The sequence below is a fragment of the Neofelis nebulosa genome, chromosome 16 (assembly GCF_028018385.1).
Source record: "Neofelis nebulosa isolate mNeoNeb1 chromosome 16, mNeoNeb1.pri, whole genome shotgun sequence".
Lineage (NCBI taxonomy): Eukaryota > Metazoa > Chordata > Mammalia > Carnivora > Felidae > Neofelis > Neofelis nebulosa.
In genome coordinates this window covers 46,652,850-46,665,987 of record NC_080797.1, presented here as the reverse complement: position 1 = coordinate 46,665,987, position 13,138 = coordinate 46,652,850, and the positions used below count along the sequence as shown (strand labels likewise).

General features: G+C 47.3%; 1 protein-coding gene across 10 annotated transcripts in view; it reads right to left on the bottom strand.

The window, feature by feature from the left end:
- Positions 1-786: 786 nt before the first annotated feature.
- MSI2 (musashi RNA binding protein 2) overlaps positions 787-13,138 on the bottom strand; it is a 394,179-nt gene continuing 381,827 nt past the window's right edge. For 2 of the 10 annotated variants that reach the window (XM_058704370.1, XM_058704372.1), the window contains 3 exons: positions 10,060-10,268; positions 7,712-7,784; positions 787-5,263 (listed from right to left, as the gene is read on the bottom strand). In XM_058704370.1, coding sequence (XP_058560353.1) covers positions 7,743-7,784; positions 10,060-10,268 — 251 coding nt within the window. In that variant the 3' untranslated portion in view covers positions 787-5,263; positions 7,712-7,742. The remainder of the gene's footprint in view (positions 5,264-7,711; positions 7,785-10,059; positions 10,269-13,138) is intronic. The other 8 variants (XM_058704373.1, XM_058704375.1, XR_009255164.1 and 5 more) reach the window with 5 other exon arrangements.

The window sequence follows — 13,138 nt, the reverse complement described above, 5'->3', positions numbered from 1 at the left end:
ACCCTTCTCCCCAAACCAAACAACAGCTCTCCCCCACCCCAGCTCTCTTCTGCAAGTGAAAGAACACCAAACAACTCTGTTCAAAACAGTTTATTGTATTTTATTATTTTTTTTTTTTGTCAGACAAACACATTGATTTCTGGACCACAGTAGAGGATGGAAACCTTTCACAAACTTATTTATTTGAAAATACAAATATAAAATTATACTTTCCACATCTGTGATGTGAGAGACTGCCATCCACATAGTAATTTTTTACAACAGGGCTTTAAGAAAGCCACACACAAAGACCTGAAAGATGCTTGAGATATATATATATATAGATACATATATATGTATATATATAAAAAAAATACTACCAAAGTTGTCATCAGTTTCATACTAAAGTATAAAAGTAAGGGTGAGGTCAGCCACAGTGCTAGGGAAAGTTTTATTTAGATACATTTATGTCCACATGAAACGCTTAGACTTGCATCCTATTACATATGGAATTCTGAGTTTACAATACACCATGAACGGCCGATCGGCTAGCCCACGCTACTCAAGAGGACACTCACAGATTCCACACAGGATGGTACAGTATGTACAGAATACAGCAGAGAGCCTTCTAGGGAGGCTCTGGAACGTCTGTCTCCCAGGCCCCCTCCCCCTCCCCCCTCGTGCCCCTGCCTCCCGGAAATGAAAGCCTGTCTGAGACAATACATTCTGATTATTTGATAGCCAAGTGTTTGAATTAAGCTTGCTTCCCCCAGAGGGGTGGGTTTTATTTATATGTTTTTGTTTGAGTTTACTTACTTTTTTTTTTTTTTTTGGTTTAAAAAAAAAAAAAAGAAAAGAAAACAAACATATTACAGTATTAAAGTATTGCTTAACGTACAGCGTCTCCTTGTGTAGTGTCTGTGCCCAGGACTGGGCTGAGCTGATGATTCTGCTTTTCTGTTTAGGGTGAGGGGAGGGGGAGCCCACCAGGGTCTCTCTTCAATGTGCTTGCCAGCCTCCGTCCCTCTGCTCACTCCTGCCCCAACCTCCTTGCTTTTGTCTTCCTTGGAAGACAGCCCGGCTGGTGAAGCACATTCAAGAAAGAAAATTCTCCCCTCCCCTCCCCGCCACCCCTTCCCCCCCAGTCTCCCTCTGTCCCTGTGTGCCACTCCCAACGGATAAAGAGAAGTATGAGTTAGTGTTTCTTTTGTAAACAATTTCATATGCAATATAATACAGAAAGCATGGCTGACCTTCAATAAAAAAATGTAGTAAACTATATTGCTTTATTCTTGATTATGCTGCAGTGAGTGAATGGCAGAATGAAACAGTGTGGTGGTGGTGGTGGCTAAGTCCCTAGCCCTCGTTTGCACTAAAGATCAAAATAGGTTTTGTTTTTCTATTTGGAACCAAAAAAAAAAAAAAAAAAAAAAAAAAGGCCACCCCCCCCCCCTCAAAAACAAAACAAAACAAAAAAACCCAAAATCAAAAACAACAAACTGAAAACAAAAACTGAACACCTTTCAGGTCATTAGAACCAACAATTACCCAATGATTTTTATACTAGTCTAGCAAGATGTGTGTAACATTCACTGGCTGTGAATTGCTGTGCAGCGAAACATCAGATTGACAGCAACAGAGCCATGCTACCTTAAAGTCCAAGCTACGAGTTCAAATTAAGATGAAGGGTATGAAGGATAGAAACGCAAAGGCCTGTCGGGGCTTCGTTCGAATCAAGCCAATGAGCGACTGGGATAGAACACAAGGCTGTTTGGTTTTCCCGATGGGTGTGAGGAAGGCCACAGACCAGGGCTGAGAAAGCTCCTGGGAAGGGGACCGAAGGCTTGGTCATCCCCGTCAGCCCCATGTCCAGGTAGAACCAGGAATGGGTCCGGGAGCTAATGCCACTCCCTCCCCTCTGCTTGGGAGGAGAGGAGTTCGGGGGTCCCAGGCAGATGGATCTGGAAGCCAGAAAGTCACCCGGTGGCTATTTTATGATTCCGGGGAAAAGCCATCAGCCAAGAGGGGTGCTCCCCCAGGGAAGGCGAAAGGTGGTTCCCATGTTCGCCATTGAGCTTAACGGAAACAAAGACAAGGCTGAACATCAGTGCTAAAATAATTTACAAAAATCTTCCAAAATGGACTTCTAGATGAGTGGGGGGACGAACGTGAACCTTAACCTAGGTAGCCACATTAAAACATATCAGATTTCCACGAGATTTGTGCTATGGGCTACTGGGTCTCTTCAAAAGGTATTATAAACATCTAAAACATATTCACACAGATTATCAATTTCTTCTGAGCATTCTTAAAAAAATATTTTTTTCTCTTAGTAAAATCATTTTAATATACCATGCCTCCCTCTTTTAAAAAATAAATTAAAAAAATCCAGTTTTGCATATCTAGCATTAGCATTTAAGGTAGTATGGCACACCCCTTCACAGTTGGGGGGGGGTGGGTATCTACAAAACGCCGTAGAGTCTGCCGGCATTTGAACATCATGAGACCTTGGGTTCGTTGAAACCACATCAGATCAGCAAAAATAAAATAAAAAGTTGAAATTGGAAAAAAAAAATCGAAAGGAAAAAACTGCCCCAAAATTATTAGCATTTTTTTTTTCATAAATAAGAGAAAGTTCTATCCTTACTGGTCCTAAATCTGAGTAACTATGTCTAATTTTTTTTAAACCTTAATTACGTTATATCTATCAATATGTACTAGAAGAAAGAGAAGAAAAAAGGTCACTACACTAGTACCAGGACAGGACGTTTACAAGATAGCCATTTTTATACATTATTAACAGACAGTGATCAACAAAGAGTCTTCTATGAGGTGATGGGGGTTGCAGAGAAAGGAAGGGTAGTACAGTACATCACCAACATGGACAAAATAGTAATTAAATTCCCTAGTCTAGACACTGAATTTCTGGGAATTTATTGTCTTTTTTCTTGTGTTTGTGTGTGTGTGTGTGTGTGTGTGTGTTTTAATAAAACTTCTATTTTTTTTTTAAATTTTATTACTTGAACAAGTTTTGATATTTTAAAAGCGCCCAGCATTTTACTTAACATGGTTGTTTGGAAACAAAAAAAAGAAAGAAAGAAAAACAAAACCAAAACAAACCCTCACCAAACAACCTAACATTTAATTGGAGAAACAAGATTTTTTTTAAAAAAAAATGTCATTGCTGTTTAATTAGAATTGAAAAAGGCTTTTTTTCTTTCCTTCCGAGTTCGCATTTTGGAGCCTTTTGTTTGAGGATGCTTTTGCCCTACCATGTCTGTGAATGTCTACATTAGTCTACTTTGTTAGTAAAATTTATAAAAATAGGAGTGCAGCAGCTCTTTATAATAAACGTCGCATTCAGTGTCTCATACTGGCTGTGCCTTAAGTACCAAATTTATAAACGTAACAATTTAAAAAATATTAATAAAACGTCAATATCACATTTTAAAAAAGAAAAAAATATATATCCACACTACAATATGTTTTAATGCCATCTATTGAGTTGTACTTCTATAGTTGCTGTTGCCGACCTATTACCAATATTAAAAAAAAGTTAAATTAAAAAATATCCTTCATCATAAGTATCTTTCCCCAACCGAGGACCATATATTATAACAGCCAAATGTCAAACATGTGCAAACAGGAAACTGTCAGTTTTTCCCACCAGTCACAGTGCAGCGATGTTTATACTTTTTATTTTTAAAATTCTGTTTACATCTACAATAAATTAAAAAAAAAAATTCTTCCATAGCCTCTCTGGTGATACTTGCAGCACTGAGGTATTAAAAAAAAATATATAAACCAAAAGGTTGCTTTCCTAATTTGGAAATAGAAAGTGAATGGAGAAAAGGTTTCGTTAATGCAGGCTTCTCCGCTCCTGGCCCAGGGGGGTGGGGCCCCCCCACAGCTGGGGGCCGGGGGGGGGGGGGTGGGGGGAAGGGAGAGGCAAAGAGAGGCAAAGTGTCCTAGGGACCTTTGGAGGTGCTGAAATGGTTGGACGATAGAAAATGATCAAATATTTAAAAATTAAGACTGAAAAAGAATGTCCCCCCACCCCTCCCCACCCAAGCCAAACAGGTGTGCTTTGAAACTTTAAATATGTTAAATATTAAAATTGTAGCTTTGTTTTTAAAAAACGTCTTGGGAAAAGCAGTTTTTCATATTTTAAATAAAAATCTAACTAGACGGTAACATTTGAAGCTGTGCACAGACGAGAGGTTAATATGCTGGTATGACACGAATACAGTTCTTAGGTCTATCACACAGACAGAAGGAGCTGAACAGTGTTCGAACTTTCCCCCGGGGTCGTCCCGGCAGCGGGGTGTCCTTCCGCCTCCGAACTGACTTGGTTACCATTCCTTCCCCTCCTTCCCACAGAGCATCGAACTGCCTGGGACCGACTCCCTCACAAAAATATTTTTGATTCTCTTTCTTAATAGTTTCTATGTAGTTAATGGAATTGTATTTACAACGTTTCTTTTTTTTTAGAATTCACAATTTCAAAAAACCTTATAATATCACCTCTTTCAACAGAAAAAAAGCACTTATAGAAAAGAAGGACACTCAAAACATCGTCGTCCTTACCTTATTGCCGAAAATAGATATACTTAGGTTAACAAAGAGACGTCACAAAAAAGAACCGCTAGAGAGTCTGTTAATTAGCTTACTACATCTCACTTCTTAGACAACGCAAAGTAGAAAGCTTATGCCCGTCTCCTACTCCACACTTCACAACTTTGCTTCCGCCGGTGCACAAGCCGCACCAGAAAATCCATACAGTCTCAGAATTGGTACCAAAATATTGAGAGTCATATTACCATCTCAGCATCCTTTAAAAGTGAGAACAGAATCAAAACAAGCCAAAAAAAAATTTTTTTAAGAAAAAATAATACCTTAATATAACAATTATACTATGGTTAGCTTTTAACTAGATATTAAAGCTATATGACTACCGGACTAAGTCAAAATCACTACCAAATGTGATTCAAAGAGATTTAAAAGGAGAACGGGGAAGAGGGGAGAGGAAGGGGGAAACCATCAAGAAAAACAAAAAAAACAAAACAAAACCAAAATCATGGGTTATATACACATTTAAAAGCTGTTGTCATATATTACAGCAGATTCGTGAGATGATGAGATGTAGTCAACCCTCGATCCGAAGTGAGCCATCTCTGGTTGCGATGGGGAGTGAGGCTGGTGGGGGTCCAGGTCTGATGACATCACCTAAACAAAGGGCCACTCAGAAACTTCGCCCAGTCTTGCCTGGACATCCAGGTATGCTCTGCAGGGTACGCAAGGTCGGGGGCGCCCAGAGGAGAACATGAAGTGGGAAGACAGAGAAGACGTGTCAGGCAAACGTACTGTTGACCCCGTCTTTTTAACTAGAGCTTTCCAAGTATGACTACATTGGGCTACCAGGTAGGTTTGAAAATGGCCAGGCTAACAGCTTCCCGGGGTCACAGCTTGGGAAATCTGAAACCTTCGCCCCGCCTGACGCTGGCGAGCGGACGGCTTTGCCACTCATGTTGCTGGTTTGCTATTTTGCCGATCTGATACGGCGCTGTTGCATTCTTGGGGTCACGGCAGGAAACGTGGTCAGCAAATGTGGCCGCGCCGGCTGATCAGCTACACTGGTGAATTGCAAACTGACCAGTGATGCTTTTTTTTTTTTCCTGGTTAAACTTCTCGTTTTTCAAAGCTAAATGTTTAAACACCTGCAACTTTATTAGATACAGTCAGTGCCAACTAAAGATGCAAATTACAAAAAAAAAATCTTAAAAAAATTATATTTCATATCAAGGACTCGAGGTCAGGAAAAACACACACAACAAATACCCAGCTTTGGTTATAGGACATAAAGACAGGCCCGGGACTCAGACCTCCTGAGTCTCCCTGAACTGACTGTGAGCCTGGACCAGTCCTTTGCGGGTGGCACTCAAGGTCAGAGAACGAAACCTCCGTTAGGGACAAAGTGTGTGCTTTGGTTCAAACATGTGACTCAGTTGGCTGGCTTCATCCATTTCGGAGGGGGTGGGTTTTCCCTCCACTCTCCTGGCTATGTCATCCTTCTGTGGGAAGCGGGTCCCAGAGCCGGAGGAGGGGAGGATGGGCTAGAAGCCTTGCCCTCCCCCTATTACGACAGAAGCTTAGAGGCCCCTGGAGGGCGGGCTGTGCTGGGAAGCCCTTTGCCACCCTCATTTCCAGGAGAGGGACAGGGCAGGGCAGCCCCAGTGTGTGACCTTGCAGGGACCTGCTGTGCCCGGGGAGGGGGGGTGGGGGTGGGGGGGGTGGTTTAACCCCTCTGTCACCTGACTCCACAAAGGGCGGGAGCCACCTCCAACCCCCAGGGTCCACTTTGCTCTCAGAGGAACCTTACTTCCCCTGGGCCCCCAAACCCAGCTTAATTAGTAGTGAGTAGCTCTCCTTCAAACTGTTAGTGGCCTCTGGCTCTGGCCAGCATTGGCCGGGTCAGTGCTGGAAGGGAAGTGGAGGGAGGGGCAGGGAGAATTCACACACGGGGTTTATTTGGTTAAGAGAGGCAGTTGCATTAGTTGAGGTGATTCCTTAGCAGCAACATTAGAGAAATCCAAAAGAGATCTGTGGAGCTCAACTCAACCTGGTCCCCCCACTGAGCCCACCCTAGAGGGTCCTGGCTGACTTGGGGGCCTAGAGGGACCTTTCTACGAGAGAGGCGTCCTACTAACTGCAAACCCATCTCCAGCCTTGTTTCTCTTATGTCCCAACTTAAGAGGCACTCTTACCCCAGCTGGGACCCATCCCCGGCCTCAGCTTTCCCCCTCCCTCTTCCAGAGAGACAGACCCATGCTTCAAGCCCCCCAGCTAACATGCTAACACAGTACCCATTTAGCGCTCATAAGAGAACCCCTCTTCTTTCTCGGTGTCCTTCCCAAGAGCAACAGATACTCCTTTTCCAGTGAGACTGTGGCAAGAGGCTCCCTCACTGACTGCCCCAACCTCCCCTTCTCCTCCACTCCGCCCCTTCCATATCCCCATCAAAGTGATTTAAAAAATGTTTAATTAACTTGAGCTCAGTTTAAAAGGTTAGGAAACTGGCAGGGATCCAAATCCACGTTACGCAGGTGATGTCGTTAATTTAATTTGCTTTTCGTGCGGTAATCTGGATAATTACTCAGTAGTTACTGGCAAAAATGTTTTCTTTTCACTAAAAGATGGAGTCTGGCTGTTTTGACTGCAGGAACCCCATTGGCTGAAGCCAGCGAGCTCCGGGATACCGAAAGGGCCCAGGGACCTAAAAGGCCATCTCACAGGACCCTGGAGGGGTGGGACCCTGGCCCACTGGCCCCCCGGGGGGCCTGGCCGAAGCCCAGGGTTCTCCTGCCTCTGTCCCCTTGGGACAGGCACAGCCCCAGATCACCTTCCAGTTTCCTACACTCTTGATCGTATTTCAAGACGGAGAAAGATGAGGGATGGGGAAGATAAAGAAAAGGAACTGAAAGAACCAAATCAAGAAGAAAAAAAAAAAAAAAGTAAAAAAAAAAAATAGGTGGGGGCCACGATTAAAGCTGGAGAAAGGGATGAGAGAGTAAAAGACTGGAGTTTTTGCCCCCACCCCCCTGAAAAGGGGTCGGGGAAGAGGAGACAGAGGTGCGGGCGCGATGAGACCAGGCGCGCGCGTACTTGCACGCCCGTGCGCGTACACGTACGCCACGCCCGGCGGGGCGGAGACACAGGGCAGGGAAGGTAATACCTCAGAGTGGGATGGCAACAGAAGCACCTGCTCAATGGTATCCATTTGTAAAGGCCGTTGCAATCAAAGGTCCCTAAAATTGCACAATTGTTAAGGTCATCAGCACGCTATACACGGGAACAGATTGTCATATTCGGGGAAAGGAAATTATCTCTAGGACTAGACTGTGGTTGCCAGCATGAATATGTAATTCTGAGACACCGCGCCACCAGGGGCCGGGAGGCCATCCTTCCCCGCTCCAAGCCCTCCGGCCCCCACTCCCCACCCCCAGCCTGTGTGCTCACCCCAGGGGGGAAATCGAGAGCCAGATTCACGGGGGCTGCGTGGGTGATGGGGAAGGGAAGTCTGTGCCCGAAATGACGGGCGCTGCTGCCCTGAACCCCGGAGAGCAAAGATAACAGTGTCTCTGCCCCGCGGTCCCAACAGCTCCAGCTGGGGAGAGAGCAAGCCCTGCGCAGACACAACGTGATGCCACACGTGGTTATTTCCGAGAAGCATCAACAGGACACAGGTCAAAAGACCCAGGTTTTCCAGAACAAATAGGGTCTGTGTTTCTGTGCGCTGAAAACGGAAATGAGTTGTGCTCTACACATGGTGACAGGTGGTCTCCCGAATTGATGCGGCTCTACCCCGAATAATCATACTCGCGAGTTGGTGCCTGGGCTCATCCGGGGGGGCTGACCCTTGGGGCCGCTGACTTATGTGATACTGGCTTGGGAAGAAAGGGACAAGGACCCAAGCTGCATGGGCCAGGGGTGGTGGCAAAGGGCGTGTGTGTGTGTGTATGTGAGACACAGAGAGAGAGAGAGAGAATGTGAGAGAGGGCAAGTGTGTGTGTGTGTGTGTGTGTGTGTGTGTGTGTATGTGAGACAGTATGTATGAGAGGAAGAGAGAGAGAAAGGGCATGTGTGTGTGAGAGAGAGAATGTGACAGAGTATGTGTGAGGGTATGTGTAAGAGAGAGAGAGGAAGAGAGAGTTTCTATGAGAGAGAGGAAGAGAGAGAGGGTGAGTGTGTGTGTGTGTGTGTGTGACAGAATATGTGTAAAAGACAGTGAGAAAGAGAGAGTATGTATGAGAGAGAGAGAAAGAGAGAGAGACAGAGAGAGGGCGAGTATGTGTGTGAGAGAGAAAGAGAGAGGGGGGAGAGTGTGTGTGTGAGTGTGTGCATGGGAGAGAGAGGGAGAGGGAGTGTGTATGTGTGAGAGTGTGTGTGCATGGGTAAGACAGCTTGTGAGACGAAGTGTGTGTGTATGCATGCGTTAAGAGTGTGTGTGCGCACCCGGGTGTGTGCCCGTGTGTGTAGGTGTGTGTGGTTTCCAGTGCCGTGGCGGGATGCAGGGAACGGTGGTGACCTGGTGCCCCAGACTGTCTGCACTTGCTGTGTTCTCTCCAGCTCGGCCCTGAGGCTGGGTTCTCCTGACAGGGACAGGACCTGGCACAGCAGACACTCCCATCTTAGCCCCAAACCAAAATGCCTCCAAAATGCTGAAGTTGGCTAGGACGGAGGGTGGCCGAATTTCTGTTTCCCCAATGGAAGGGACAGCGAGCGAGTGGGCTCAGGCACATTCATGCTCACACACACCAGGAGGGGGAAGAACAATACAAATCTGAAAACAGCATGCAAATCTGTTAAGCAAATTTCCATTGCCTGGATTAGTTAGATTATAGAACCACAGAGCATTACAAATATCAAATGCATTTGGCCTTTGCGGGGCTGCAGCTAAGGAACGCAATTGGGAACTTACTTGGAACCTGGAAACTGTAAGAAACATTAGCCAAGGAGACCACCTGGGAGGGAGCCTGAACCCCACACTGTGTCCCAGGGCCAAGCGCTGCCTCTGGACCTCAGGCCCGGGGGACTCTGCCCACCAAGGCTGCTGTCCTGAGGTGGGGGGGTGGTGGTCCCCAAGCTCTGAAGTCCCACGGCCTTCATGGCAGTCTCCAGAAGGCAGGGATCAAGCAGGGGGCTGATACCGAGGACCTGTTATGTGCTAGCAGGTGACACATCCTATTTCCGTGAATTCTCACACAATCTTTTGAGGGAGGCGTACTTATTGTCATTTTGTAGCCAGGGACGTGAAGTTTATATATGGACTGGAGGTGACGGAGTGGGGATCTGAACCTGACCTTGCCCGTGTGCTCCTTCTGTGCCATCATCGCATGGCCACATGCCGGCTGCTCAGGAAAAAGCTAAACGGAGGAGCTTCAGCCCTAGGTGGCTGGTGCAATGTGGACGGGGACCCGCTGCCCTCTCCTCAGCCCCCAACCCTGGGCTCTTCTGGTACACTCTCCCATGGGAGACGGGTGGGAAGGAGGAGGCAGGAGGGCAGGGGAGGCGGGTACTTACAGCTATGCCGTGGCCGAAGCCCGAGCCCGGCTGTGGGCTGGCCGCGCTTATGTAATTCCCCACTCCGGAGTCCTGGCTGGCAGGGCCGTACAGATCGGCGACAGGTCCTGGGCTGTTGGCCCCCGGGAAGCCTCCGGGCCGCGCGGGGTTGGAGCCTGCCGGGGAAGCGGGCGCGCCAAAATTCGGTTGAGCACTGTAGCTATTCAGGACTGGTGTGCAGAGAATAGAGCTGGGTATGAGGCCAGAAGCCAGGCATGCACCGGTCATTACAAGCCAAACACTCGAGAAAAACAGCTGAGGCCCAACTTCTAACACTCAACCAAGGCCATGCGAAAACATTAGCAGGGACTCAAGAATACTCAGCCCAGGCTACTACTAAGAAGCTCGGAGCTCCAAAAATAGAGAGAATAAAAAAACAATCATTCAACACACTACGGCAACCAACCCGAGGTGCTTCACTGCCCACCAAATTATCACAATAGAAATAGAGATATATATGGAAGAGAGAGAGGAAAAGAGAGAGAGAGATTTTTTTTTTTTTTTCACATCTGAATTGGTGCTCATGCAGTCTTGTCTAGATCTGGGCACGTTGAGACAGCATTCACATCCCATGCAAACTACAAAGGAACTAGTTTTAGACTACACATTGTGTTAATATTGATATTAAAACGTGACAGGAAACAAAGCAATTTGTGTCCAGGAAAAAAAAAATCGTTGGGGAAGGGATTTAAAATTTTTGTTTGTTTTACTTTTTCTTATTTGTTTTTGGATCCATTAAATGACAAATTTGTATTTTTTTTTTTAAAGACAAAAGAAGATCTCCATTCTCCAGCCCCCCCAACCACTTCCCCCCTCCCCACTGGCTACCTCCTCCCCCCCACCCCCCATTCATAGCCCGGTATGAAAGTCGTCAATACTGAACGTGGTCGGAGGATGGGGTATGTCATGGAAAATTTGGGCATCTTGACATAACCGTAATGATGGTGGCAGGGGTCCCCTTCGGGGGTGGAGAGCAGGGGATGGAGGGAGGGGGTGGGGTGGGGGTGGCGAAATCTGGAGGCTGGGGCCGAAGCTGGGTGAATGCCAATGGTTCTACAGGACACCCACACACTCACCTCCTGCAGTAGAAGGAAAGGGGGGGTTTAAACTTTTTTTTCCTTTTGTTTAAAAAAAAAAAAAGACAAAGAAGTATGAATGCAGAGCATACTGACTGAACCAATTCACAGCTAGAGCACATCGGACCGAAATGCCTGCTTTGTTCGTTATCCTCATATAAACTCAGACTGAGACCAAGAGCTAGGAATGCCCCTGTGCTACGGAGAGACTTCACAGCCATAGATCCTGACCGTGGTGGTGAGGAGGGGCCGCGGGAGGAGACACTACTGGGCCCCGATCTTCAGCCCCGCCCCCCAACCCCAATTCCATCATTCCTTCAGTGAGGGCCTGTCAACCAGGTTAATTTTGTCTCATTTTTCATTTCCCCTTAGTAGCTTAAACTTTTTCTTTCCAAAACGGGGGGGGGGGGGAACCTTTTTTTTCAAATCGCCAAGAATAAGTTCTCATTGATTTTGAAAACTGAAGGTGAGTCTGGGGCCAGCCAGTTCTGGGCTACAGCTCACCCAGGTGGAAGAACCAGACGATCTGGACTGGACACATTTCCACGACTTTGGTTCCAAGGGGCTGCTTCTCACTACGATCTTCTCCCCTTGCTTCCCCTGGCATTTCCCTCTCTGCCCCATGACCAGCTGCCTTCAACCTCTGCAGCCCCACCTGGGCCGCGGCCTTGCCCCAGAGATGGGAAGAGACTGACCACACGCCCAAGCCAGGCTGGCTGGAGACCGAGATGGGGCACGAAGATACAAAGGAGATGCAACCAGCCGCGTCTGGCTCCTGACTGAGCGGAGAAAAGGGAAACTGATAGCTCCAGGTGCCCTGAGGCCCCTTGGAAGCTGGAGCAGAGAAATGGGTAAACTGGCCAATGGAGAAAACAGGTTGAAGAGAAAAAAATCACGGAGGCTTAGAGTAAGTGAATGGCTGATTTGAGAACGCACCCACAGACAAAGGGGACAGGAATTTTTAATACATAAGTTTAAACTTGCAGATAACATTTGGCCTTTCTCACCCATGGAGGCAAATATCAAACCCAGATATTTAAAGGCGGTATTATCTTGGTCTAACACTTTTTTTTCCCTCTGGGCTAAGGAAAATGGAGAGCTCAGACAGTGGACTCCTGGTTTACCCAGGCAGCTGACCCTTGCTATGTAAAATAACAAGCTAATTCTGTCTCGGGGTAAAGAGAGGCTAGGGGAGGGGGCCCGCAGTGAAAGATGGAAAGATTTTTTGGCTTCTTACTTCTCTGGCCAGAGGCAGATGTAGGAAGACTGTGGGCAGGACCACCTACCTAGGGGCTGAGGAGAAGGGGGGTTTTGGTCTCGTACCTCTCCATCAGGGAGAGCCACCCAGAGACTAATCCAACCAGCAGAAGCAGCCTCGGAGACAGGAAGTAGCATGCCCATGGAAGGATGCTGTCCAGAAACAGCCTCCTCCGTGCGCTTAGAAGACGAGGGCTAGTGGTAACCGCCCATCCCGCTACCTCTCCCAGTCCTGTGTGCCCAGGGGGACAATAGCTCACCAGCTGGCCTGAAGGGATTTCACAATACACAGCTCCTCTTAGCCAACAACACCCCTCCCCGCTCAGTCACCTGCCAGCGAATGACACTGTGAAGAAGGCACCCTATTAGAATGCAGCTCTAAACTTCAACTCCCATATCCTCATAGCGCCCGATCCCTGCTCAAAGTCACCTTGCGGCTCTCCTCCCAGCCAGGGGTGAGAGATCGGTCTGTGGGTCCCCGCCAGAGGGCGCAGCTGGCAGGCAGTAAGCACCCAGTTCTGGGCCTGTTCCCGTTCTCTAGGCTTCTGGGCTGGGGGGGCGGGGGGGGGGAGCGGTGGAGGAGCCACACCTCTGTGCTGTGCGGCCAACAATCCCTCCTTATCTCTCTGTAGGCAGAAGAACCAGGCTCCAGAGAGCAGGTTAAAGTCCCCAAACAAGCCATCCGGACACCCGTGCATCTCTGGGCA